This window comes from Geotrypetes seraphini, chromosome 6, assembly GCF_902459505.1.
Source record: "Geotrypetes seraphini chromosome 6, aGeoSer1.1, whole genome shotgun sequence".
Classification (NCBI taxonomy): domain Eukaryota; kingdom Metazoa; phylum Chordata; class Amphibia; order Gymnophiona; family Dermophiidae; genus Geotrypetes; species Geotrypetes seraphini.
Window position 1 is genome coordinate 160617567 of NC_047089.1, and position 25266 is coordinate 160642832.

Genomic DNA, 25266 nt, shown 5'->3' on the forward strand with positions numbered 1-25266 from the left:
TAGCCAGTGGTAGGCAATTCCAGTCCTCGAGAACTAGAGCCAAGTCAGGTTTTGAGGATTTTCACAATAAATATGCATGAGATAGATTTCCATCTCAAGGAGGCAGTGCATACAAATCCATCTCATACATATTCATTGTGGATATCCTGAAAACCTGACCTGGCTCCGGCTCTCAAGGACTGGAATTACCTACCCCTGTCCTAGGAGAATGAAATGCCCCTTAGCTCAGTGGTTCCCACTGGGCAATCGGGTTTTCAAACTAGCCTTAATAAATATGCACGAGAGAGATTTGCATATAATGGAAGTGACAGGCATGCAAATCTGCTCCATGCATATTCATTAGGACTATCCTGAAAACCCGATTGGCCTGGTGGTCCACCAGGATAGGGTTGGGAACCACTGCCTTAGCTAATAAACTGCATTTGTTTTTTGACAGACTGAAGTAAAACAAAATACAATAACAACAATATAAAAGCATTACATTCAAACCGCTACTCAGTCCGCCTTCGAAAATGAATTGCGAGTTCTTCACGACTCAGAAGTTGAACCCGCTTAGGAATCGACAGAATCAGACATAAGGCCGGACGCATTCTTCCCCGGAACTAGAAGTGGAGAGAAAGACGTTGAGAGACGGTTCTGCCGATAGAAGGACAGGAGCAGAGCGAGGCATTGTGGGCGCTCCCCGGCGTTTTCGGCGGGCTTTAGCTACGAGTTGCTGACCGTTTGGAGTTGAGAAGCATCAGTGGCGGTGGTGGAAAGACGCATCTTCCTGTCGCCGTCCGGAGCTCGAGCTCGGCTGTTGGGAGCCGCTCACAAGCTCCGGAATGGCGGCCCCGGACCAGAAGTCACCGAATGTTCTGTTGCAGACCCTTTGCTGCCGGATCTTGGGCAAAACCGAAGGTAAAAGGAGGCAGGCCCGTACTCCACATCTGTGAAATGCACGAGCCTTTAACCTGAGGGTATATGCCCACTGTCAGTGGAAACAAGAAATGTAACTGTAGGGTTTACCGGAGGGGGGGGGGGGGGGAGCTGCTCATTCCCAAATCCATTTGGGGTGGACACACATAAACATTACCATCACTGAAGTGCCAAGCATCTGGCTTTGTAGATGGGGAAAAGTTTTTCCAATACATGTTTAACTTACTCCCTCCCCATTTGAATTTAGTACTACAGTTGTGCCAGGAGTGCTGTCAAACTCAGGACTGATATCCAGGTTCTTTGTAGATGAGAAAATTATTTATGAAACATAGGGGATCTTTTACTAGTGCTAAATGCTAATGCGTCCATAGAATATAATGGGTGCGTTAGCATTTAACACGTGCTAATATTTAGCGCATGCTAAATCAGCTAGCACGCCTTAGTAAAAAAAACCTTAGTTTTAAGTTTTGCAAGGAATGGATATTTAAAAATAGACATTCATTTAAATGAAAACCCTGCTGGTGTCTGGGAAACTCTGGCCATGATCCGGTATCTTTGTTTTTATGAATTAGTTTTAAATGTTTCATGTGCTAGGGAGGGAGAGAGTGATTCTATAAGAAAACTGTATGCTTTATATAATCAGTGTTTAAAAAATAAACCAAAACAACAAAGAAGCGGGTGGTACTAAGCCTGTGTTGAGACTGAGGCAGGTGCGACCTGGGGCCTTTAGCTGCTTCTGGTACCAATGAAGGTAGAACTACAGTAGAATGAGTGCACAAATTGGATGAAGATCTCTCCCTTCCCCCACCACCACCTTAGGGGGTCTTTTACTAAGGCGTGCTAGCCAATTTAGCATGCGCTATATGCTAACGCGTCCATAGAATATAGTGGGCATGTTAGCATTTAGCGTGCGCTAATATGGCTATCATGCCTTAGTAAAAGACCCCCTTAGTCTTCTGCCTACTATTGTTGTGAGGTACTTGTCTCAAAGTAGATCATAGCTTTTCCTGTTTCACTATTAGTGTGCTTAGCATTTCTAGACAGAAAGAACAGGAAAGAATGGGGGGATATCAGCGGACTAGTAGAGTACTTTTTAAGCAGTTTTGATCTCTAGTACAGACGCTTTAGTCCTCTTACTGGTTAGGCTGAACTGGGTTTGTTATATTTAAAACACTAATAGTAGGTAGCTTGATAATCTCATGGCATATTGTAATTCCTTCAGTGTGTTAACAGTTCAGGCCATTCTCCACCATATTCTGTGACAGCAAGGAGTTGTAATTGTTATGTTTTTAGTGTTATGTTATGATTTTAGTGAAATCAAGATATTTTATACTACTATGATATATTCACCACACCAGGATCATGAAATCAGGTCATCATTCTTGTTTTTCTCACTAACCCCTGCCTATAGTAACACAAGACTACTGCTAAGAGTAGGCAAGCACCATAGGACACTTGGTGCTGGGAGGTGTTCTTTTGCATGCTAGACTCATGTCAGGACTGGCAAAGGGGGCTTCAGGTCCACTGGGCTATCAAGAAATTTATATCCCTCTAGTTGAGGAGTCTAATGGGCTTTCAGTTTTTTTCTGAATTGCTAATGTGAAGGCTGCTTTTTACCCCAGCTCTTGTGGAAAATATAACTACAGCCTGCAAAACTGTTTCCACATTTTTAGACATTAATGAACTACTTTACTTGATTTTGCATTGCGGCAGCTAATGCCAAATTTATATAAACTTTCACATGAAATGAATTTAAAATGAAAGTTTACTACCACAAAGTGACTTTGCAAAAGTGTATTTTGAGTGAAAAATAACAAACTACCATAAATTGGCTTTTTCATTCAGCGCACACTTTTGCAAATAGCATAAAATGCCTGAGATTTAGCATTTTTTGAACATTTTCCAGGTAGTGTGTGCAATTTTTTGTGTGACATGCTTATTTGCATGATCACTTTGCAATTTAGCTTGGACTCCTTGTGCATCTACATTTATAATCAGTGGCATTTACATACGTATATTGCTTACACATGTAAACTGCACTGGCTACCTGTAAAATTTTGAATACAGTATAAAAGCCTAGATTCACTAACCTCATTTTTTTGGGTGATCTGCGTGCGATCCGTGGCTGAGTCTTGCTGAGCGGCTGATTCACAACAGTTCCTGCATTTAAACGATCTGGTCGGCAGCACGCCCACGGATCGTTGTTGAGCGATTGCAACGCATGTGCCTTCCTTTTCTAGCCTTCTCCCCTCACTCTGCACGCTGTGTGTCAGCCTGTCACTCCCAGAACATAAGAAGTTCAGGGAACCTGCCTAAGCAGCCCAGCCCCGGCCCGGCCTTATGCGCTTTACCTCTTCCTTTGTCCCTTCTTGCCTCCCTTCCCCTTCTTGCCTCCAGTGTTTTAACCGTGAGAAAGCGGGGCTGCACTGCGACGTGTCGGTGTGGCACTTTTGTCTCATCCTTCGTTTCAGCTGTTGTTGGCAACAGATACAGCGTTGCTGTATTATTAACTGTGTGAATTTCAAATACTGAAATAACTCTAGGATTTGAAAGCCTGGCCATTTTCCAAGTTGAGCAGAGTTGGTTTCTCTCCTCTCAGTGTGAGAGAGCAGGAGAGAGCCCAATGACTTGGAAAAGAATGGCGTTTTGGTTAAAAGTGTATTTTTCTCCTCTCCTTCCCTGTGCTGACCTCAATGCTGCCTGCTTCTTTCTTTAGACTCAAACTTCCATTTTTCTGGGCAAAGTTTTTACTGATGACAAGTCTCCAGATATTTCTTAGAGAGGCTCTCAAGAATGTGCTTTGGAAGGCGCTTTATGAAATAAGCTGCTAGTGAGAAGCTCAGTCCCAGAGAGGTGAAACGGCCAATGATGGCTGGGAGCTCATACTGCCTCATACACCACTGCTTTTTTTCCCCTCTTAACTGCGTGTGCACACAAAGCAGGAGGAGGAAGGGAGAAGCCACAGCACTGGGTGTTCCATAGAGTACGATGCGGACGGAGAGGCAGGCTTGCTGCATGAACACACAGGCAGGCAGGGTGACAGAGCAGTTTTTTCAGGGCTGCAGGGCTGGGATTTCAGTGAGCGTCTGGTCCTCAGCAGTCGCTTGGTTTTAGATTGGCCAGCCCAGTTGGTGTGCCTTAAATTGTTTAGTGAATCAAGGCCTTTCCTACTTTGCATGCCGTTTCCCCTCATTTGTATGCAAGAATCGGATTGAGTGCTGAGCGGATTGGAAGTGAGGTTAGTGAATCGGGTCGCAAAGGGCTCGCAAACCGATAGGTACACAATCGGTTTGCTTAGTGAATCTAGCCCAAAGTATTGTTTGCTTTTCCAAAGTTTGAATTGTAAAATGCCCGCCTACTTTAAACAAGTGGTATACATACACGTAGATTAATGAGGAAAAGAAAGTAGTAGTGCCTGATTTAAGACATGCACAGCATTCTTCTACAATTAATGGTACTTTCTGCTGCAAAGACCTAAGATTCTGTATTGTAGCTGTAGTCCTCCTATAGTAGCTAACTGCTGCAGAAGGATGTCGCTCACATCTTTCAGCTCCTCCCTTAACTGGTGGAGTATAGTTCCTCCTTCAGGTTTTCCTTCTGTAAGCAAACTAGTGCGTTTTGATCTGCTCTGCTTATTTTTATTATTTTCAGGTAGTTTTTCTCATTTTTGTTGCGTGGCTTTGGTGCCTGAAGGACCCCTTCTTGGGGCTACTCCACCTGGGAAAGGACACAGACCCACAAGGACGGTTTGCTGATCGCAGGCCAATCTCTAGGAGTATCTGTTGAGCCAGCCTGCTTTGTGATACTCGAGAGCTCGGGATCCGTTCTTCTGGGAGCTTGCTCGCCTGCTGATTTATCAGAGGCTTGATCTCAGGCTGTGGGGTCCCTGTGTAACAACCCTTTGTGTGTTCCTCTCCCCCCTCTGCTGTCATGTGCACAATTTTCTGGGAGTAGAGTATTTGGTCAATGTCTGTTCCTACTGGCAGCCTGAAGATTTTAAGTGGAGACAATGTCTAGCAGAATTTGTGGCAGAAAGTCCTTTTCTTCAGACAGGCTGCAGCAAAACTGACAGACAGGCAAAGTAGAAGCCACAGTGAGTACAGCCCATTATTCCTTATGCGGAAAATCGGGGTGGGGGTTGGGGGGGGTCTAGAAAAGTCAGATTTGAGGGTTAATGAGGCAATCTTGTAGATCCTGCTATTGTGTAGCTTAATATTATCTTTAACATATAATGCCACTCCTTCTCTTTCTTCTTAGACTGTCTTTCTTGGACAGATTATAGCCTGGTATAATTATATCCTGGTCATGGTTCTTGATGAACCATGCCTTCTAGGGCACACTGGGTTGTATTTCAAGATCAATTGGTTTGCATTTGACTTGTGGATCACAGGTTGAATGCCCTAGACAGACAATTTCCTGACTTCTGTGCTATTGACAGGATTGCATCTAGGTGAAAAAGGCAGCAGATTACCCTTTTTGTGCTTCTTGACTTATTTTTTTTTATTTATTTAAAAATTTATATACCGCATAATAACTATGTGGTTTACAAAATTATTTCTTCTATTGGCTGCCTGCATAAGTTGTGCTAGAACTTGGATAAAAATTCTGTGCTCTTATTATTTTACCTGAATTTTTTGGACTTTATTTTCTGCAGTTAGCTTTAATTTACTTTGGATTTCTTTTTGTCTTCATTATTTTTTACTTTCTCCATTACTGCTAAATAGAAACATAAAAACATAATGGCAGATAAAGGCCAAATGGCCCATCCAGTCTGTCCATCCACAGCATCCACTATTTCCTCCTCTAAGAGATCTCACGTGTCTGTCTCATGCTTTTTTGAACTCTGACACTAGTCTTTGTCTCCACCACCTCTACTAGGGGCCTATTTCACGCACCTACAACCCTTTCTGTAAAAAAGTATTTCCTCTTATCTTAAGAACATAAGAATAGCCTTACTGGGTCAGACCAATGGTCCATCAAGCCCAGTAGCCCATTCTCACGGTGGCCAATCTAGGTCACTAATACCTGGTCAAAACCCAAAGAGTAGCAACATTCTATGCTACTGATCCAGGGCAAGCAGAGGCTTCCTCCATGTCTTAATAACAGACTATGGACTTTTCCTTTCTCATTCTGATGCTTCCTTTCAAATGAAAGAGACTCGCCTCGTGCACATTTATGCCACTTAGGTATTTAAATGTCTCTATCATATCTCCCTCTCCAGCCATTTTTCCAAAGTATACATATTGAGATCTTTGTCCCCATACGTCTTATGATGAAGACCACCAACCATTTTAGTAGCTTTTCTCTAGGCCGACTTCATCCTGTTTGTATCTTTTTTTGAAGGTGCAGTCTCCAGGATCGTATACTATATGAGGTCTCACCAGAGTCTTACACAGGGGCATCAATACCTCCTTTTTCCTACTGGCCATACCTCACCCTATGTACCCAACATCCTTCTAGCTTTCGCCTTGTCAACCTATTTGGCCATCTTAGGATCATCACATACTGTCACACCCAAGTCACTCCCCTTTTTCATGCCCAAAAGTTCTTCATCCCCTAAACTGTATTGGTCCCTCGGGTTTATGCAGCCTAAATGCATGATCTTGCATTTCTTAGCATTAGATCTTAGCTGCCAAATTCTGCAAAGAGGCAAATCTTATGTGACAGCAATATTGCTTACAAAAATGTTAAAAAGAACAGGCCCTGAGGCACACCACTGGTAACATCCCTTTCCTCAGAGCGATCTCCATTGACTACTATCCTCTGTCGCCTTCCACTGAGCCAGTTCCTGACCCAGTCCATCACTTTGGGGCCCATACCAAGGGCAGTCAGTTTATTTATTAGACATTTGTGTGGAACGTTGTCAAAAGCTTTGATAAAATTGAAATACTTCATATCTAGCACACTTCTTCTATACAATTCTTTGGTCATCCAGTCAAAGAAATTGATCAGATTTATCTGACAAGACTTGCCTCTAGGGAATCCATGTTGCCTTGGGTCCTGTAATTAACTGAATTCCAGAAACATCACTATTCTCTGTTTTAAAAGCATTTTCATTAATTTACTTCCACTTCCATACCTTCTCCCTTTAGTTTTCCTTGCTCCACAATCTTTTCCTGTGGTCCATTTTTGTTCTGCAGTACATGGATCTGTGCTAAAGATGATCTGAACGTTGTTTATTCTTTGCAAGATAAAAATCTACTTGGAGGATAATAGGTTTTTGAAAGTACCAATTAAGAATTTATAAATACCCATGTTTAACCTAGCCTTTTTAGAGAACAGTTTTTGAGTTTGGTATTCTGCCCACGTGCATCTAATTTCTGATGAGTGTTTCTTTCATTTGGTGGTAGTATGTCAAGTAACATTTGATCTTTCAGAATGCAGTCAGGTGTATACTTTACTGAACTGACGGTCCCGCGAGCTGATGTCATGCGGGAAGGCACTTGCGCATGCACGGTATGGGCAGCCTCGAGACTTTTAAAGTGACAATACACTTTTGTACTCTTATTACCAGACTCCGTGGATGATATCACCTACATGTGAGAATATCTGTCTGCTGTCCTTGGATAACACCTGTTACAGGTAAGTTAACTGTGCTTTATTCCAGGACAAGCAAGCAGCATATTCTCACATGAGAGACTCCAATATAAACCCATCCAACACCTCATCTCTCTGTCTTTGACCTTTCCCCATCACCTTTTATCCTTTGCTTCTTCCAAAGGAGTTGCAGGTCAGGGGCAGGCCCGACATGCGAGGCAGTCAGCTGATTCCTCCCAGCGGCGGGTGCGACAGTCCTCCATGCTGTTTGCCGTCTCCCAGGAAGAGGGGAGAGTGAGGAGTCAGCGGACACCACCGAGAGGAGTCGGCTATCTGCCTCGCATGTCGAGTCTCTATTCCCCACAGCCCGGTAGACTTAAATTTTGATATATTTTTTAAACTACGGTAGTAGACTGAAATATAAAATGAGACCCCCCATTTTTGGATCATCTTTTTGACCCTAAAATCTCAGTTTATATTTAAGTATACATGGTAAACATGCATCAGCTATTTTGAGGAGAGAGACTACACAGGATAGGAGCATAGGCGGATCATTCTTGCAACTCTTAGGCTGTAGATATTATCTGCTTTCATGGTACATGAATTTGGGACAATTTTTTGCTGCTCTTTTTCCCTCATCAAGTTAATTTGTAGCCTTCTGTGCCATTCTGTCCTTTTTCCTCTCATAGGCTTGCTGGTTATCCCTCTTGTGGTAATAGCTAAACAGTGTTTATTGAACTTCCCTTATCTTATTTTCCTGTTCATCTGCTCTTGCTATTAGCTTTCTCTTCCCTTCTTCAGGCTTTCCTGACCTTGAATATTTACTTTCAGGAGATCTTATCATAATTTTTTGGATTAGTTCTTGTGTTTATGTCATTTCTTCTCTTTCTGATTCTTCTCTGGTAGTCCTTCTGTACTTGGGAGACTGCTTTGCTACATTCCATTGATCTGAATTGGTCTGTTATGAATGAAAAAGAAAGGAAATATTCTTACCTGATAATTTTCTTTCTTTTAATTCTACCAGACCAGAAACCCTCCCTATGTTGTTTTCTCTAAGGTTCTACATTTAGGTGTGAATGTCTCTTCAGCTTACTGAATCATTTACCAAAGGGGTGCCCACACTTTTTTGGTTTGCGAGCTACTTTTAAAATGACCAAGACAAAATGATCTACCAACAATAAAATTTTAAAAAGCACACTGTACGCAGAGAAAATGTTAATTATCATTTGTATTCGGGGGATTTTTCAGAGGTCAAGGCAAATGACTTTAAAATATGCAATGTCACCTCAGTAACAACTATACAAAAATAGACAAATATACCCCCTCCCCTTTTACTAAACTGCGATAGCGGTATTTAGTGGTTTAGTGAAAGGGGGCCATAGTGCAAAATATAGACAGCAGATATAAATTCTCAAAACGGACACATTTTGATCACTAAATTGAAAATAAAATCATTTTTCCTACCTTTTTATCTGGTGATTTCATGAGTCTCTGGTTGCACTTCCTTCTTCTGTAAATCCAATATTTCTTTCTTTCTGCCCCCACCCCTTTTCTTTCTGTCTCTTTCTTTCTCTCTCCTCCTGCCCCCTCTTTATTTCTGCCTTTCTTTTTCTCTCCCCCAGCCTGCCTATCTTTCTTTCTCTCGCCCCCTGCCCCCCCAAGCACCACCCCAATTTCTTCCTGCTTTCCTGAGTCAGGCCTGGTGCGTACAAGCGCCGGTCCCACAAGACTTCACCTTCGAAGTCAATTCTAATATCGGAGAGGAAGTTCCAGGCAAGCCAGGCAGCGATTGGCTGGCCCAGAACTTCCTCTCCGACATCAGAGGTGAAGTCTTATGGGTCCGGCGCTTGTACGTGCCTGGCCTGGCTTGGGGAGGCAGGAAGAAAAAGATCGCAAAGACAACGCGATCGACTCGCGTTGCCTTTGCGATCTACTGGTCGATCACGATCGACCATTTGGGCACCCCTGATTTACCACATATTTCTTTACTCAGTGAAATATCTGTATGTCAGTTGAGTTGGAGCCACACTTCATATTATGGCTCAGGCAACATCTCCTGACTTGGTTCAATAATGTATTTTTAGGTGCATATGAATCTCACTGCATGTTGCAGCTAACACCAAGTGGTTTTAATGACTTGTGAGTTTTCAGTGTTTGCTATAGCTGTCAGGACCACCAAGGCTTGCCTAGTTGAAATAATGAACATTCCAGGCTGCATGATACTCGTAAGGGATAAATTACTTAGAAGTATGAGTATTTTTCTCTATCTTCTTCCGTTGTTAGGTAGCCATAACCCATTGGCCTGGACTGACCTGGTAGGACTAAAGGAAAGAAAATTATCAGGCAAGACATTATTTCTGCATAACTAGTAAGACCATAGGGAATAAAAATATGGATGGTTATCTTAAGGAACATATTCTTCCTTTTATCAAGCTGTGCTAGAGGTTTTTAGCACAGGCCAGCAAAGTAAGTGCTCCGCCACTCATAGGAATTCTATGAGGGTCGGAGCATTTACTGCATCGGCCAGTGCTAGAAACCTCTACTGTAGTTTGATAAAGGGGGGAGGGGAATAATTACTTACAACTAATTCCATATTTTTTGTTTTGTTTTACAGCTGATGTAGCCCAGCAGTTTCAGTATGCTGTAAGAGTTATCGGAAGCAACTTTGCACCTACTGTTGAACGAGATGAGTTTCTTGTAGCTGAAAAAATCAAGAAAGAATGTATGCTTTCTTTTTCTTTTTCCAGCAAAAAGGGTGTTGATATATTCAACCCCTCTTGGAACAAATCTGAAAAAATTGAGTTGAGGGAAAACTGTTTATAACTAAGGGGCTGGTTTACTAAAGTGTGGTAAAAATTTGCAGTTAAAGTGCATTAAACAAAAAATTTAGTATGCAGTAAATGCAAAGGCCATGCACTAACTATTGGGGGGTGTTCTCACTGGAGAGCTGCACGGGAATGGGGACAATGGGAATCCTGTGGATCCTGCGGAGATCCCCTCCAGGCCCGTGGGGATGGGTCTGCTTTGTTGGGGATCCCACGAGTGTGGTACCTTGCTCCAGCGTCGGGTCCTATACAGCCACACTCCTTCGCTCATTTAAGGCCGCTGGCAGCATTCCTTCACTCCTCCATGCTACCAGCCTTGACTGACCCGGAAATCTTCCCTCTGACCCATCAACAAAAAAGGAAATGCATTTCTGGTTTTATTTCTCCAGTGTTGAAGTACTTGCTGACCCTTGCTGTGTCTGGTGAGGATCCTCTAGCACCGCCAGCTGAGAACCTCCCCCAAAGGTGGCCAGACCTTCCCTTCACCAAGTGTAGCAGTCGCTGACAGCATCCCTAAACCACTGAGGTGACAGCATCTTTGACTCAGGGATGCTATTGCTGCCTGCCAAACTTGGCAAAAGGGACCCCTGGCTATCTTCAGAGGAAGTCCTCGGCTGACATAACTTGAGTGTCCTCATCAGCTGAAGTATTTATATTTTATATTTACATTAGAGCCTCTGACTGAGATTCATTTACAAAGTATGTATTATTCTCAATTAATATTTTCCCAAATTAATAAAGTGTCTTTTTGCTTATTTGTAAATGGGTCTCTACCAGAACCTTTAATTCAGTAGCATGAGATGGGCAGGGACGGCAGAGATTACTTGTGGGGACAGATTTGATTCCAGTGGGGACGGGTTTAATTTCTCTCCCCGCACAACTTTCGAATTCTCACCTACTCCTCATATAGTTATTGCACAAAATTTCTTTAGTCTGTTAAGCGCAACTGTGCTAATTGCATATACAATGATCATTTCCTGTTTTAGAGGTAGAAAGTGTACCTGTGCTAACTTCAGTGTGCAGTCCACACACATAACCTGCCCATTTCCCACCCCATAACAAATATGCATTTAGCATGCAAATTAGCACATACTCATGCATTAGCTTATTGCATTTTAATAAACAGGTTTCCTAAATTTCTAAATATTCACAAGTAGATGACAAAGTACTGAATATTATTTTTAATATGTAGTGCAATGTACAAAACTCAGTTGGCAAGTTTGGAATCCTCTTGCATACTAGTAAATTTCAGGACTGCAGATATGCTTTCAACAAAACAGTCGTATATCCATCCTTTGATATAAACTGATATTTGGTGGATTCATATTACTCTCTTTAAGAGTTTCTTCTAATTATGTAGTCCTCCACCATCACAGTTTTAATTTTAATTACAGTCAGATATATTAAGGTGAGTTAATATGTGGTATAAGTTTAAAGTACATGTTACTGCAATCTACGTAATTTATAATGGTGTCCAGGAAAATTGTCAATCTCAAAACAAAATCTTCATCAATAAACTATTTAAAACAAAGTATACAACTTAAATATCTTTAGTAGTCAAGTGCTATTTTCAAGATGTGACTTTCCCTTAAAGCACTACCCACTTATCATTCTGGACAAGTGGGTAGTGAATCTAAACCTGCATGCTTTGCAGAAGGTATCAGTCACAGTGTTCAGCTCCTCCTCCTTCCTCAGTTGTGTATGCTGCCCCTTTCAGTTTTTATTTTTTCATGCTTGCAATAAGCTAATATAGTAAATGATAACAGATAAAGACCTGAACGGTTCATCCAGTCTGCCCAAGACACACTCGTTATATGTTATGTTTAAATTATCTTTTTTTGAATATTTCTGGGCAATAGATCATATTTCTGGGCAATAGATCATAGAAGTCCGCCTGGTACTGTCTTTAGGTACCCACTGCTAGAGTTGCCATCAAAATCCTCTCCAGCCTATCCTAACCATCCTGTCATTGTAGCTTCTATCAACTCAAATCCCTCCCAGCTCATCTAAATGCTTCACACAGATTTAGTGATTGTGGTTAAAATGCTTTTCGGTACTTTGGAAACTCAGATCCATCAGAAAATACTTTGATGCAGCATACTTCCGCCCAGTGCCGATGTCGCCCATCGCCGTTGCAGCCCAGACGCTGATGGCCCCAATCCGATCTCGCCGGCCCTGCGCAGACCGGCAGGAATTTTCTGTGGACCGGCGGTTGAAGAAAACTGCCCTAGGGGGTATGCGGGCTGATAGCCGATTCCTCCCTGCCAACATCCGCTTGCTCCATTTAAATATCCCCGCCGCTGCTGTAACTCTGCAGCTTGTCTGGGCTCCAAGTCTCCCCAGTTCTTCAACCACAGACAGGAGTGGTTGAGATTGATGTTTTTTTTCCCACTGTGGTGCAGCATATAGCTTTTGATTGGCTGGGTATTTTGAAGAATTATAAGGCATTTGTTTCTGACTATTTTGAGTGTTCCAGGGTAGCCTTGTTGACCTGATTCAGTTGTTGATAGAGGTCTGTTGTAATTGCTGAGGATTCCTGGTCTTCTGAGACAAGAGCCTGTTCTCATGGAATATCCAGGTCCCTTTTTCCTCACTGCTTGATCCTTTTAAAAGGCACCAGTTGAGGTGTAAGAGTTACTTTGTGTCTGTTATTTGTAGTCTTTGAAGGCCTGCAAGAGTTCCATGTCTGTGACATATGTCCATGTTCAGTGAGTGCTCAAGTACTGGTGTTTGAAGCATGGAGTGCCTTCCTGGTGGGCAGACTTATCTTCAATTTTGGCCTTTATGTAGGGTAGGCTAAATCAGGGGCTAGTCTTCAACAATTCCAATTGTTTCTTGTTTCGGAAGGAAAATGAAGGATGACAGATAAAGGCCAAATGGCCCATCTAGTTTGCCCATCCGCAGCAACCATTTTCTCTTTCTCTCTCCGAAAGATCCCACATGCCTATCCCAGGCCCTCGTAAATTCAGACACAGTCTGTCTCTACCACCTCTTCCAGGAGACTATTCCATGCAGCTACAACTCTTTCCAGAGCCTATCACTTCTTAACTTCATCCTATGCCCTCTTATTGCAGAGTTTCCTTTCAAATGAAAGAGACTCGACTTATGCACATTTACATTTCATAGGTATTTAAACGTCTCTATAATATCTCCTCTCTCCCACCTTTCCTCCAAAGTATACATATTGAGATCTTTAGGTACCCACTGCTAGAGATCTTTAAGTCTGTCCCCATACGCCTTATGACGAAGACCATATACCATTTTAGTAGCCTTCCTCTGGACCGACTCTATCTTTTTTTATATTTTTTTGAAGGTGCAGCCTCCAGAATTGTACACAATATTCTAAATGAGGTCTCGCCAAAGTCTTATACAGAGGCATCAATACATCCTTTTTCCTACTGGCCATACTTGTCCCAATGCAACCTAGCATCCTTCTAGCTTTCACCATCACATTTTCAACCTGTTGGCCACCTTAAGATCATCACATATAATCACACCCAAGTCCCGCTTTTCTGTCATGCACATAAGATCTTCACCCCCCTAAACTACAGTTCCCTTGGGTTTTTGCAGCCCAAATTTAATGCTAAGAAATGCAAGGTCATTCTTAGCATTAAATTTTAGCTGCCAAATTTCAGATCATTCTTCAAGCTTCACCAGGTATTTCTCCATGTTATTCACACCATCCGGGGTGTCTACTCTATTACAGATTTTGGTATCATCTGCAAAGAGGCAAATCTTACCTGACATCCTTTCAGCAATATTGTTTATAAAAATGTTAAAAAGAACAGGCCCAAGAATAGAACCTTGAGGCACACCACTGGTAGCATCCCTTTCCTTAGAGCGATCTCCATTGATCACTACCCTCTTGTCGCCTTCCGTTCAACCAGTTCTTGACCCAGCCCATCACTTTGGGATCCATTCCGAGGGCACTCAGTTTATTTATTAGACTTGTGTGGAACACTGAAAGGCTTTGCTAAAATCTAAATACAACACATCTAGCACGCATCCTCTATCCAATTCTCTGGTCACCCACTCAAAGAAATTGATCAGTTTTGTCTGACAAGACCTACCTCTAGTGAATCCCTATTGCCTCCAGTCCTGTAATCCAAAGGATCCCAGAAACTTGACCATTCTCTGTTTCCATTAATTTGCTTACCACAGAAGTCATGCTTACTGGCCTGTAATTCCCTACTTCTTCCTTACTTCCACTTTTGTGGAGAGGGATCACATCTGCCCTTCTCCAGTCCTCCGGTACAACTTCTGACTCTAGAGATTCGTTAAAAAGGTCAGTCAGCGGAGCTACCAGAACTTCCGTAAGTTCTTTCAGCACCCTTGGATGTACACCATCCGGCCCCATCGCTTTGTCTACCTTTATTTTAGCTATGTCCTCACGAATACCACTCTCTGAAAATCGATCAGGGTCTATTATTCCTCCATCCCTATTCATGTTTGTCTTCTGTGGTCCCACTTCAGCTGTGAACACAGACGGAAATATTTGTTAAGCAATTTGGCCTTTTCTTTATCAGCTTCTGCATATTCCTCCCCTTCATCTTTGAGTCTCACAATGCCACTTTTGCACTTCTTCCTATCATTAATATATTTAAAAAGTCTCATCTCCCCGTTAACCATGTCAGTTATTTTTTCTTCCATTTGCATCTTTGCTTTCATAACTACATAATCACCCTCTCTTCTGTAGTTTATGAAAGCTAATCTTTTATTCCTTACCTTCTCAGCGAATACTTTTGAGAACCAAAGCGGCCTTATTTTCCTCTTACTTTTACGTCTCACAAAAAGGTTTGTCGCCCTTACAATCGCTCCTTTCAGTTTTGCCTACTGCATTCCCACTCCTTCCAGATGTTCCCATCCAGACTCGGAACATTTATAAGCAAACTGAAAATTTATTTTAAAGCATTAAAATCAAGCAGGTAAAGCAGTTACAGATAGGCCGTTAAGCAAAGATAATACTATTACACAAGACAAATGTTGCTAAAGCAGAAGGATCAATTTATCTGGATTCAAAAAGTTACTTACGATGGAAATGTCCTTACAGTGGAGAAGAGGCCGCACAGCCTAGTGAAGCAGCATGGTGATCCAGGGAGAAGAAGAGTTATTGCAGCTTGATCCAGGCTGGTTCCAGAGGGAGAGAGAGCTTTTTCTGTGACTCTTATGTTGGATACAGACGTCCCTTCCCAATACTCCAGGGAGGCTTCTTCTTATTCAGCAACGCCTCAGTCTCGCTCCACTTCTCCTGAGGGCTCTTCATTTTCAAAATCCACATCTTTTTCAAGATTCATCTTTGACATGAGTAAGGCTCTTCAAGTTGATCTTCAATCTGAGTCTAAGTATACTCCTGAATATTTGGCCACATCCGCCAAAGGACACCATGAAACTTCCCATGAATCCTGTTTTGAATCAAACTTTTCTGAGAAATCTCGAAACTCCTTATTCAATTCCGAATATTCCCTCAAAAATGGAATTTCATTACCGTACTGTTCCTTGTAAAGGGTTTGAGAAGCTGCAATTGTCTCACCAATCCTTGGTGGTAGAATCATCTCTCAAAAAAATCTAATCCCACCAAGGTTTAAGCTGCAGTCCCTCCAGGCAGAGAAGGATGAATGATGGATAAATTTGGACGCTGTCTGTATCAAAATTCCATGATGGCAAACAGGATTTTGAATTACAACTTCATGTTCACATCTTATCTGAAGTACTGCATAAAGACCATGCCCTACTTCTTCTCTGATTTACCTGAGCACCGGTTGCCTGAGTTTCAACAACCCCACCCTACTCTATCACAAATACGTCTCTTCATGCTTCAAGTGACTTATGATGCATTTGAAATGTCATCTCGAGCACTGCTTTTTCTGTGGCAGTGCGACGTCTGGCTTGGCTACACATTGTGGGCATGGATCCTAACTTGCAAGATCATCTAGCCAATATACCTTGCCAAGGTAATGAGTTGTTTTACGACTTCATTGAGGCTGCCACCAAGCGTCTGTCAGAGCATGAGCGGTCCTTTGCCTCTTTGATTTGACCTATAGCTAAGCCTCCAGCTTCTAAGCCTTATCGGCCACCTCCATGTCATTATCCACAGAAATCTACTCCGGCTTTCTCCAGGCCTCCACCTAGGAAACAACCACAGCAGCAGTGTCAGCAAAAATCCCAGACTCCTGCTGTAACTAAGCCTGCAAGGTCTTTTTGACAATCTAAATCTGAACATAATGTCCATCTTCATCCATCAGTCCTCTCTCCTCCCCATAGGAGGTCATCTCCACCTCTCATTGTTGCCTGGATACTTTCTCCAGACGGGATGGCCATTTTGGCCAAGCAGTTTTACAACATTTATTCTCCTAAATTGCCAACACTCCCACCATCCCATTCTGGTTAGCTTGAAGGTCACCCACATGTTGAGAATATGCTGCCTGCTTGTCTTGGGATAAAGCACAGTTACTTGCCGTAACAGTTGTTATCCAGAGACAGCAGGCAGATATTCTCACAACCAACCTGCCTCCCCTGGTTGGCTTCTTAGCTAGCTGTCTGAACTGAGGTACCTCACAGGAGACACACAACCTACATTTGGCGGGAAGGCACTCGCGCATGCACGGTGTAGCACTCGCAAACTTTTTGAAAGTTCTTCAAGCAAGTCTGCTTGCGAGGCTGTCTGCTAAGGGGCTCCATGGATGACGTCACCCACATGTTGAGAATATCTGCCTGCTGTCCCTGGATAACAACTGTTAACGGTAAATAACTGTGCTTTATTTATTAATACAACAGCAATTTGAACACCAAGTACGAATACCATGGATAACTTCCTCAACCAAAGTGATACATGAAAAATAGTTAGTTCCCATGTTGCAACATTGTAGCAGGTTATTGAAGGAACCTTGGTGATGATTCCTTGCCACAGCAGTTTTTGCATTGGTATAATCCTCTCATGACCTATATGTTGGAGCATTGAGCACACCACAATAGTATACAAGGGTCATTTCATAAATAATGCACAGGTTGGCAACTTTGGGGAGTGGTTGATGCAATTGCAGTAAACCTTGTTTCACTTTTACTTCAGTGCTTGAAGCAGCAGAACGTGTGCTTAGGAGCTCTGTAGTGTACATAGTGTGGCTATGATAAGTATGGGAAATGGAGGCTGCAGGTGTCTCGGGTACTGTGTCTGTTGACGATCAGAGGTCGTACATTAAGATTGAAACTCTACGTGGCAAAAACCCGACATAAATCCAAAGTGCATTCCATGAAGTCTGTGGTGAATTAACAGTGGACCGTAGTACAGTTTCTCAGTGGGCAACTAGTTTTCAGAGTGATCATGTGAGCATAGGTGATGATGCTAGACCAGTAAGGCCGAAATCAACAACCGATGAACAATGTGTGAAACTCATGGGTGATGCTCTTGAACAAGATCGTCATGCGACATGCAAGGAACTTTCTGAAACCACAGGGATTCCACCGTCATCAGAAAAATGCACAAAACCCGACCTCAGTTACTCTTGGCTAGGCCACTCATTCTTCACGACAATGCTTGTCCGCACATAGGGAATGTTGTCATTGAAAAACTACGTGAATATGGCTGGGAGGTGTTACCTCATGCTCCCTACAGTCCAGACATGAGTCCACCAGACTTCGACCTTTTTCCAAAGTTGAAACAACCTATGCATAGATATCGTTTTGAATCTCTGGAAGAGATTTCTTCCGCTGTTACCTGAGGCATTCAGCAACTGAACAAAAACGGTGTCTTGGATGGAATTATGAAGCTTCCGGGATGTTGGGACTTGGTCATTGCAAAGCAGGGAGACTATATTGAAGGATTGTAAAGAAATACTTGAAAAAAAAAAAAATAAACGTTAAAAAAAAATAGTGTGCATTATTTATGACATGGGAAGTCTTTTATTTAAAGATTACATATTATGTAAGAATCCTGCAGTAATATTAGGAGCAAGTATTAATGTTGCCATGTGGTGCAGAAGAGCTGAGCACGGTTGCTTAATAAACATTTTCTCATTTCAGTTGTACGACAGAGAAGGGAAGCTGATGCTGCATTATTTTCAGAACTCCACAGAAAACTTCAATCACAGGTACAAGTTAGTTTTTATTTTTGTGAAACCTATGATCGTTGATCAAATTTAACATGTTGCCGTTTCTAAAGGATAAATCAAGGCAGTTTACTATGAAACTGCTTTGATATGAATAAGCTAGGTGGTATATAAAATTTTAATAAATATAAAACAAATCTAAAATGAGTTAAAAAGGAGAACTCTAATGATAGGAAAGAGAGAATCATCCATTTCAAAAAGTATAGAAAAACACACAGTGTGATGTGAGAAGGAGAGCTGAGGCTGGTGTGAGGTTAGAGATGCTGCTCACTGCCAGCTATCATCTGGAAGGTACACTGGTGGTGGTGTGGGGGGGGGGAGGCGCATGCGGAAGGGAAGGAATATGGTGTGTATGGGGGTTGTGACTGTAGTGGTGAAGAGTGGGGGAATGCACGGCATGGTGATGCTGGGCACCACCACACCAGGCGCCGCTGTCTCTATTTGGATTGCTATGGGATCCTATAAAAATACCATCAAACGTCTTAGAACAGTCCAAAATGCGGCCGTCCGCCTCATCTATGATCTCAAAAAATACGACCATGTTAGCCCCTACTACACCAAACTCCATTGGCTCCCAGTAGAGGCAAGGATCATCTTTAAGTTCGCCTGCCTCTGTTTCAAAACTCTAACAGGATCTTCCCCAATCTACTTGTCTGAGCACCTTGAAATAGCAGGCCCCTCTCGCACACGAAACGCCCACCTATTCACCTTTCCCTCCCTAAAAGGCTGCCTCTACAAGAGATTCACTGATAGAACCCTAGCATTCCAAGCGGGCAAATGGAACAATTGCCTTACCGCCATCATCTCCAACTCTCCACCCTACCACCTGTTCAGGAAGTCACTAAAAACCTACCTCTTCGACAAATTCCGCTAACGCTGCCTTCCCCCCTTCCCTGCACCCTCCTGACCTCGACATGCCTCCATTCCCTCTGACTACGCCCCCCTCCCAAGCCACTATGGCCTCTCTTTCTCAAGCTCTGTTTTATCTAATTGCCCTGCCTTTTCATAGCCTCATATTTAACATCACTGTAAATGTACCACCGCTTTAACATGGAACATCGCTGTATACGTACAGTCTCTTCTTTAGTATATGCCTTTTTATTACTGCTATTTATGTAACATCTTTGTAAATGTAATAACACTGTAATATGTATCATCGCTGTAAATGTACAGTCTCTTCTATTGTTAACCGCATTGAACTTCCATGGTATTGCGGGATACAAGAATAAAGTTATTATTATTATTATTATTATCTGTTCAGTAACTTTAGATGTTGTTAATCTCGGTTCAAAGTGAAGTAAAGTGAGACAAAAGATGGATTACAGTAATATGTTTTCTTTTTTCTAGTTGGACTGACATAACATTTTTCTTACAGTTCTGAATTTTCTACATAAAATCCTTTATATATTTGTTCAAGCTTGGCAGAGGATGACTGAAAATTATTGTAAAATATCAATTTTGGAGAAGTATGTCATCACAAAGTATTGTCATGAATAAACAAAAGCCAAAAGAAGAGGATTTTATGATTTTGTTCCATTTGGTTATGTTGATACCATAATTTTTAAGCTGTTGTTTGTTTACTGGATAACTCTTGCTAACTTTTTCTTCTTCAGGGTGTTCTGAAGAATAGATGGTCAATACTCTACCTCTTGCTGAGCCTTAGTGAAGATCCCCGTAAACCACCAAACAAGGTAGAAATGTTTTTCACAAAAAATATAGTAACATAGTAAATGATGGCAGATAAAGACCTGAATGGTCCATCCAGTCTGCCCATTAAAATACATGATTAAACTAACTTGTCTCTTCTTTGATATTTCTGGGTCATAGACTGTAAAGTCCACCTGATATTGTCCTAGGTTCCAAATGCTGAAGTTGCCATCCAAGCTCACTCCAGCCTATCCAACCATCCAGTTTGCAGGATATTTACCATAAAGTCTGGCTAGTAGCATCCTTATGTTCCAAGTTAGTGGAGTTCCCATTGATACCTTCCCCAGCCCACCCTACACCAAATCACCAAATATGGAGCACAGACCATGCAAGTCTTTCCAGTACCGGCCTTAGCTTTTTAATTTATATCCTTCATTTTCTAATTAGAGATCCTCTATGTTTATCCCACGCTTTTTTGAATTCCATCACCATTTTCCTCTCCACCACTTACCTCGAGAAGGCAATCCAGGCATCTATCACCCTCTCCCTGAAAAAGAATTTCCTAATTTTGCTCCTTCTTCCCTGCAATCTCAAATTATGCCCTTTAGTTTTACCATTTTCTCTTCTCTGAAAAGATTTGGTTCTATATTAATTCCTTTCAAGTATTTAAACTTCTCTATCATATCTCTCCTGTCCCTCCTCTCCTCCAAAGTATACATATTTAAGTCTTCCAGTCTCTTCTCATACTTCTTTTTGTTCAAACCCCTTACCATTTTCGTCACCTTCCTCTGGACCGCTTCAGGTCTTTTTATATCCTTCATCAGATATGGCCTCCAAAACTGAACACAATACTCCAAGTGCAGCCTTACTAATGATCTATATAGGGGCATCAATACCTCCCTTCTTCTGCTGGTTATTCCTCTTTCTATACAGCCTAGCATCCTTCTGACTACAGCCACCGCCTTATCACACTGTTTAGATGCCTTTAGATCCTCAGACACAGTTACCCCAAGGTTCCTCTCTCTGTCAGTGTATCAGCCTCTCACCTCCCAGCACATACGGTTCCCTCGGATTTCTATCCCCCAAATGCATCACTCTGCACTTCTTCACATTGAATCTTAGTTGCCAGATGTTAGACCATTCTTCTAACTTTTACAGATCCTTTTTCATATTTTCCACTCCCTCCGAGGTGTCTACTCTGTTACAAAACTTGGAATCATCCACAAAAAGGCTAACTTTACCTTCTAACCCTTCAACAATGTCACTCATAAACATATTGAACATAATCGGTCCCAGCACTGATCCTTGAGGCACTCCACTAGTCACCTGACCCTCCTTGAGCAATTCTATTTACCACTAACCTCTGGCATCTGTCCGTCAAACATTTTCTAATCCAGTTCACCACTTTGGACCCTAACTTCAGCCCATGGAGTTTATTTAAGAGCCTCCTTTGAGGAACCGTGTCAAAGGCTTTGCTGAAATTTAAGTAAATTACATCTAGTGCACATCTTTGATCCAATTCTCTGGTCACCCAGTCAAAGAACTCAGTCAGATTCATTTGGCACGATTTACCTTTAGTAAACCCATGTTGCCTTGGATCTTGTAATCCATTAGATTTTAAGAATTTCACTATCCTTCTTCAGCAACGTTTCCATTATTTTTACAATAACAAGTGAAGCTTACCTGCCTGTAGTTTCCCGCTTCATCTCTGCAACCACTTTTGTGAAGAGGGACCACATCTACTCTTCTCCAGTCCCCCGGAACCTCTCCCATCTCTAAAGATTTATTGAACAAATCTTTAAGAGGACCTGCTAGAAGCTCTCAGAGCTCCCTCAATATCCTGGGATGGATCCCGTCTGGTCCTGTGGAGGGGCATAATAAAAAAAAAATGTCTAAGTCCCCTTTTGACCTAAGGCCTTAAATGTTGAAAGTAGAAGCAGGGAAAATGTCCATTATCAAAAAAAACATCCAAAAGGAGGTGTTTTTTGATAATGGCCTGCCTCTACGTTCAGCTGTTTATACTCCCAGACCACCACTACATCTAAACATACTATATAATCAACCTAAAAAAAGCCTAAGCCACAAACGTCCAAAACAAGTGCTTAAGGCCCCGCCCACAGGAGGAGCCTAAGGCTCACGGGCCTATTCTGTTTGGCCCAGGCGTCTCAGGCCCCACCTGTGGGCGTGGTTTGAGCTGTTTGGGCCAATCTGGCCCCATTCCTTCGCTGGCTGGCCTGCCGGACGGGCGGGCTTGGCACCCGTCCGTTCGGCCAACGTCCAGGTATGGGGGGGGGGATTGGGGGTGGGGGGTTGTGGGATCAGCGGGGGGGGTTGTGGGTTGGCAGGGGGGCTGATCGGGGGTTCAGGGGGGCGGTCATGGGGGAGGGGTGAGTCGAGGGCAGGAGTGCCTGGGATCCCTCCTGCCCCTATTTAGTGGGGGTGGGGGGTAAGGGATCCGCCTGGGCAGGAGGCGTTGGGCTCCCTCCTGCCCGATCTTGTAGGGGGTGGGGAGTCGAGTGGCCAGGAGGGCTTGGGCTCCCTCCTGGATGGATCGGATTTGGCGGGGGGGGGGGAGGGGGAGGCAGTTTGGGGATCGCGGGGCAGGACGGCTTGGGCTCCCTCCTGCCCCGATAGTGTTGGGGGTGCCGCAGGGCAAGAGGGCTTGGGCTCCCTCTTGACCCAATGTCAGGGGGGTTGGTGATCATGGTGATCATAGATACGTCTAAAACCAGCTTTGATTATGGGTACTTGGACGATCAGGCTTTTTGATCGTCCAAGTAGCCATTTAGGCCACTTTTTAGACGTTTTTTTTTTTTTTTTTTATTATGAGACCCAAAGCTTTTCCCACCTTCAATTTTTTTTAAGTTGTTCATAAACACTTTCTTCTGTGAATGGTGCGGTATCCTCCTCATTCTCAGGTGTTATTTTGCTAACCAATTGCGGTCCTTCTCCATGTTTTTCTTCTGCGAATACTGAACAGAAGTATTTGTTTAGCATGTTTGCTTTGTCCTCATCACTCTCCACATAGCAGTTCATATCATTTTTCAGTCTCGTAATTCCATTTTTTGTCTTTCTCCTTTCACTAATATATAGATACCTGAAAAAATTTTTGTCTCCCTTTTTTATATTTTTAGCCATTTGCTCTTCCGCCAGATGTATCTCTCTCTTGACTTCTTTCATTTTCATCCAATATTCCTTTCTGTACTCCTCTTCTTAGTTTTTTTAAATATTTCACGAATGCCAATTCTTTTACCTTTATTTTTTCCGCCACTAGTTTGGAGAACCATATCGGTTTCCTTTTTCTCTTAATTTAACTTATTTTCTTCACATAAGTATCAGTAGCTGTTTTTATTACACTTTTCAACTTGGACCACTGTTTTTCTACTTCTCTTATATCTTCCCATCCCATCAGCTCCCTCTTCAGGTACTCTCCAAGCTACTAAAGTCCGTACATTGTAAATCTAGGATTTTGAGTTTTGTGTGTTCATCCTCCACTTTGGCTGCTATATCGAACCAAACAATATGATGATCACTACTTCCCAGGTGGACCCTCACTTGGACATTAGAGACACTTTTTCCATTTGTGAGCACCAGATCCAGTATCGCTTTTTCCCTCATGGGTTCCTTCACCATTTGTCTGAGCAGACCCCTTTAAAAGGCATCCACAGTCTCCCTAGACAGAACTTTCCAGTCCACATCCACAGGTTGAAATCTCCCAGCAACAGCACCTCCCCTTTCTTTTACAACTTTTGTATATCCGTAATCAGATCTTTGTCAATTTGCTATGATTGAGTCAGAGGTCTGTAGACAACACCCAAGTGGATAGTTCCATCTTCTCTTTTCAAAATTATCCATATTGCTTTCTCCTTTCCTCAGGCCCTCTGCATTTCAGTCGCTTTGGTATCTGTCTTTACATAGAGAGCTGCTATGCCACCTTTTTGACCATTTCTGTCCTTCCTAAAAGAATTATAGCCTGATATGTTGGTGTCCCATCCATGGGAATCACTGAACCATATCTCTGTGATAGCAACAATATCCAAGTCTGCCTCTAACAAAAGGGCATGCAGATCCTGATTTTTGTTGCTTGGACTGTGGGCCTTTCTGGTCATTGCTTTCCAGCTACTATTCCTCAACAATCTCATTTTTTATATAATTTTTAATTTCACCTCATTTCCTGTTGCATTTCTAGGAAGTGAATTGCTAATATTGTTGTTTTCATTGTTTGTTTGTTTGTTTATCACCTGCCCTTATCCAGGGCGAGTTACATGATAACATACAAAATCAGACATAACATTTATCATAAAATCACATCAAAAACACACTATAAAACATGTTACACCCTTACATATAAAAATCAAATTGCATATGACATACACGTCGCATCAAGGATGAACAACATGTAAGGCCAAACAACTGGCCAAACCCTAAAATACATCAAAATATAAAATTGCATGTAGCATACAGGACACCTCAATGACAAACATCATTATGCCAAGTAGAACAGACTGGACCATCGAACAACTCTGTGACCAGCACTCAGCAGTCACCACTCCTTCTTCTTCAGCCAAACTCAGACCCTGACTATCTTTATCATCATCAAATCTTGTCTTTTGCTGGGGGTGGCCAACGGAAGTAACCTCTGTATATACGCCACTCCTACCTTCTAGTTTAAATGCCTAGAAACATATTGCCTGAATTTTTCAGCCAGGATTCTTTTTCCTGCTATGGTAAGGTGCAGCCCATCATTACAATGCAGTCTCTTGTTTTTCCATGTATTGCTCTATCCTCCTATGTACCCAAAGTCTTCTTGATGACACCAGGCTTTTAGCCATCTATTGAAGTTTTCAGTATTTTTTACTCTTTCCTAAGAATTGCTGCTGCTGGGTCAGACCAGTGGTCCATCGTGCCCAGCAGTCCGCTCACGCGGCGGCCCTCTGGTCAAAGACCAGCACCCTAACTGCTTTCGCCCACTACTTATGAGGAATTCAGAAAACGTCTAAAAACTCAACTGTTCCTAAAGTATCTAGACAACTGACCCACTCATCTTCTTTCTCCTCCATAGTGATTCCTCTGTCCTATTAATCTCTTTCTCCTCAACAACGCATTTCCGGTCCTATTAGCTCTCCTCTTCCCCCCTCTTAAATTCAATCAATTTGTACCTTGCTTAATCTATTGTAAACCGCATAGAACTTAACGGTATTGCGGTATATAAACTGTTATTATTATTATTATTACTA

At 42.4% G+C, this 25266-nt stretch overlaps 1 protein-coding gene across 2 annotated transcripts in view; it reads left to right on the forward strand.

Moving 5' to 3' along the window:
* Positions 1–344: 344 nt before the first annotated feature.
* The window catches only part of TUBGCP3 (tubulin gamma complex associated protein 3), a 323260-nt gene continuing 298338 nt past the window's right edge, over positions 345–25266 (forward strand). The window contains exons 1-4 of one of the 2 annotated variants that reach the window (XM_033948055.1): positions 345–900; positions 10070–10177; positions 18297–18364; positions 19996–20073. In XM_033948055.1, coding sequence (XP_033803946.1) covers positions 825–900; positions 10070–10177; positions 18297–18364; positions 19996–20073 — 330 coding nt within the window. In that variant the 5' untranslated portion in view covers positions 345–824. The remainder of the gene's footprint in view (positions 901–10069; positions 10178–18296; positions 18365–19995; positions 20074–25266) is intronic. The other variant, XM_033948053.1, reaches the window with a different exon arrangement.